This window comes from Austrofundulus limnaeus, unplaced genomic scaffold (genome assembly GCF_001266775.1).
Source record: "Austrofundulus limnaeus strain Quisiro unplaced genomic scaffold, Austrofundulus_limnaeus-1.0 Scaffold65, whole genome shotgun sequence".
NCBI lineage: Eukaryota > Metazoa > Chordata > Actinopteri > Cyprinodontiformes > Rivulidae > Austrofundulus > Austrofundulus limnaeus.
In genome coordinates this window covers 1,836,134-1,839,296 of record NW_013952467.1, presented here as the reverse complement: position 1 = coordinate 1,839,296, position 3,163 = coordinate 1,836,134, and the positions used below count along the sequence as shown (strand labels likewise).

Here is a 3,163-nt window from a genome sequence, read left to right as displayed (position 1 = left end):
ACAATGTCATTTTATTGGGGGGGGGGGGGTATTTTGACTGGATCAAATTATTTTGGGGGTCATAACCCCCCTAACCCCCCCGCAAATTACGCCTATGTGCATGAGTGGAAAAAGGGAGAATGATGAAATTAATTTGGTGTTGCAATTTTTAAAAAAAAGGCTGACCCCTCAGCCTTCCTGAATGAACAAATCCTCTAAAAACCTTTTTTTTTTTTAGAATAATCATATGAATCCATCATTTTAACACAAAGCTCAGGAAAAGAAGCAGTTTTTTTTTTAGGTTTTAGAACTCTTACAAAATGTAGATTTGGGTTGCAGCTACACTGACATGAAGAGCTCAAAATGACGCCACAGGTTGTTTGAAACGAGTCAGGAGATAAAAACGCCGCCTGGCTGACCCTGACTTGATCCTCATGTTTCAGATAACAGCTCGGTTAACCTTGACTCCGGCAGCAAGACAAAATAAACTGGGAAAACTTTCTGCTCCGGTTAATGTTTTAAACATTTATTTTTTAAAAAAATCCAGAGAATTGTTCACATTTTAGAGCTCTTTTCACGTCGGAACAAAATAAGTAAATAAAAGAAGTGAAGGTTGTGAAAAATGTGCTCACAGGATTGATCACTTCTTTTTTTTTTAATTAATCGGTTCTTTTACCTGGATATAGAGCTCGTTTCAACCCGAAGGGATAAACCTGCCCCAGTGTTTTCAGACATTTTTAATATGTAAAAAAAAAAAAGAAGGGAAAAAAATCCGCAGGTGGATTTAGAGCTGCAGGAGTTGGGGTCACCTTAAATTCTCGGGACGCCTCACTAAGCTGCAAATATTCATTTCTATAAAAGTAAAGCAGATCAATAATCACCTGAGCAGCTGAAACTCAACAGATCATTTGAAGATGCCTCGTTTTAAACCATTTCTGACCCTGTTTATGAAAAAAAAAACTGTTGTTCAAATTACTGTCCGCTGTGATCAGGGCGCAACCAGAATCCGAGTCAGAGGATTTTCCTCAAACGATTATGTGGGTCTTGACGCAGACTTCAGGCGTCCTTCTTGTCAGCACAAACACTGGAAGGCACATAATTTGTATTTTGGGTACCTGAAGAGTAAACAAAAGCTGACAGTGAAGAACCGCAGCTCTAAAACTGGGCTGTCTGAGCTGCGCGTTTCGGTGCTTTTAGAGGATAAAAAGCTGTAAAAGCCCCGCCAACAGGGGGAAATGATTGTTGGTGTTGTTTGATCAGGAACTTCAACTTAGATTGGCTATTTTTCCCACTCTTTCTGCGTCTCTCTTTGCCCCCTTTTTTAACGCTGTTGCTAGGGAGGGAGCAGGGCGTATGCGCTTGCCTGGCCGCGGATGAAGCGCGCAGGGAGGGAGGGAAAAAACTGAAATTGTGCGTAAATTAAAGACTTTAATCGAACGTGTTCGGAGCCAACACGACCTTAGAGGCCCGCGCAAACCGATTCCGGACTCAAAGTCGGGAATTAATGAGCGCAAAGGGGCGCATTTCTGCGCTTTTTCTCCATTACCTTATATGGCAGGGCAGAGACAGCTCGTGCCTGTGTTTAATAGGCTGGCCGCTGCCGCTCTGCTGAGAGGCTTCGCTTTAACCCTTCTGATGCTGAATTATTTTTGGAGCAAAGCAGAAAAACGTCGGCTTTTTTTTCTTTTTGTGGCTCGTTCGGTTCGGGTTCTGCACCACCTGAACGGAACCTTTCCTTTTTGACTTTACGCGTTGAAAGAAGACGTTTACGCACGGAGGCGCGTTTTTCGAGGGGGGCGCTCATGTTACCAATAAACTCCCCAGTAAATCTGTTTGTCCTCACATGGCTGACATTTACAGCACAGATAACGAGCTCACTGCTGATGTGGTTTTGAAGCAGCTGCTTTTAAAAACGTCCTAATGGAGGCGCGAAAGCAAAACGATGTTCTAAAAACCCCAAAATGGTCGGAGTTTGAGGAAAAGTTGCCGTATAGGTGAGCTGAGGGGCTGAGCTGGGAGGACAGGACACCGGATCCACCATCAGCCTGTGGGTGACCTACATCTGATCGAACTGAAACACGAGTTCTGCTGCCTTTACAGGCTCTAAAAGATGAAAAAATAAAGAGAATCCTTCATGATTCCTTCATTTTTCTGAAGCGTTTTTTGCGCAAAACTTATTTTCCTTTTAAGTTTCTTTGGCAGCTTATGAGGTGTTACTTGGAAACGTGTTTTTCTATTTATCACATGCATTTCTCTGTTTGGATATTATAGGAACAAAATGTTGCATCAAATGATGGAGAAAGGCTCAACTGAACCAAAAAAAAAAAAAAAACGCAATTTTGATCCAATTTCTTCCAATCTATAGTGATTTCATTTTGAACTGATTATAATATCCCACCCCCCTCCAGCAGTGGAGCCCGTTTTGGATAGGACCACTCTGTAAGGTCTTCACCTCCTTTTACTCCCCCCTTTCCTGACGTCACGCACAAGAGAGAGAGAGAGAGAGAGAGAGAGAGAGAGACGGATTTGGATACAACTGGATAGCGAGCGCGCACGGAGCAAAGAGAGAGAGAGAGAGAGTGCACATCAGCGGTGCATGACCAGCGCTTCACCCCCTCCTCCTCACCCTCTCACCCTGCGAGCGCGATCGGACCGAGCCGAGAATGGAGCTCCCTGCCGCCGGAGAGCACGTCTTTGCGGTGGAGGGCATCGAGAAGAAGCGCATTCGGAAGGTAGGTAGGGGGTGGGGGGGCACAGGAGCATGCAGCCGGGGGTGGGGGGAGTGTGCAAGCGAGTGGAGGTGGGGGGGCCTCGCGTCCTGCACGGACAGAGCAGAAGTGTTAGACGAGCTTTCACCATTTTGTTTTCTTCCTCATCATCATCGTCATCATCCTCTTCCTCTCTACCTTCGCAGGGCAAGATCGAGTACCTGGTGAAGTGGCGCGGCTGGTCCCCCAAGTAAGCTTTTACTGAAAACATGATTCTGACCTGGGGTGTTTATGGAGAAAAGAGGGGGGTCGCGCGCGGATCTGTGGGTGTTTAGAGCGCGTTCTGTTCGGTGTGTGCGTTTCAGTGGATGCCTTCACTAATTTATGCGAGGGAAGGAGGCGGAGGGCGGTGGTGCTGTGTGTGTGTGTGTGTGTGTGTGTGTGTGTGTGTGTGTGTGTGTGTGTGTGTGTGTGTG

At 45.9% G+C, this 3,163-nt stretch overlaps 1 protein-coding gene across 1 annotated transcript in view; it reads left to right on the top strand.

Annotated features, from left to right (window-relative positions):
- Positions 1 to 2,482: 2,482 nt before the first annotated feature.
- The window catches only part of cbx8a (chromobox homolog 8a (Pc class homolog, Drosophila)), a gene marked incomplete in the record, with an annotated part of 5,205 nt that continues 4,524 nt past the window's right edge, over positions 2,483 to 3,163 (top strand). Inside the window, 2 exon segments of the mRNA XM_014010139.1 lie at positions 2,483 to 2,711; positions 2,894 to 2,916. Coding sequence (XP_013865593.1) covers positions 2,643 to 2,711; positions 2,894 to 2,916 — 92 coding nt within the window.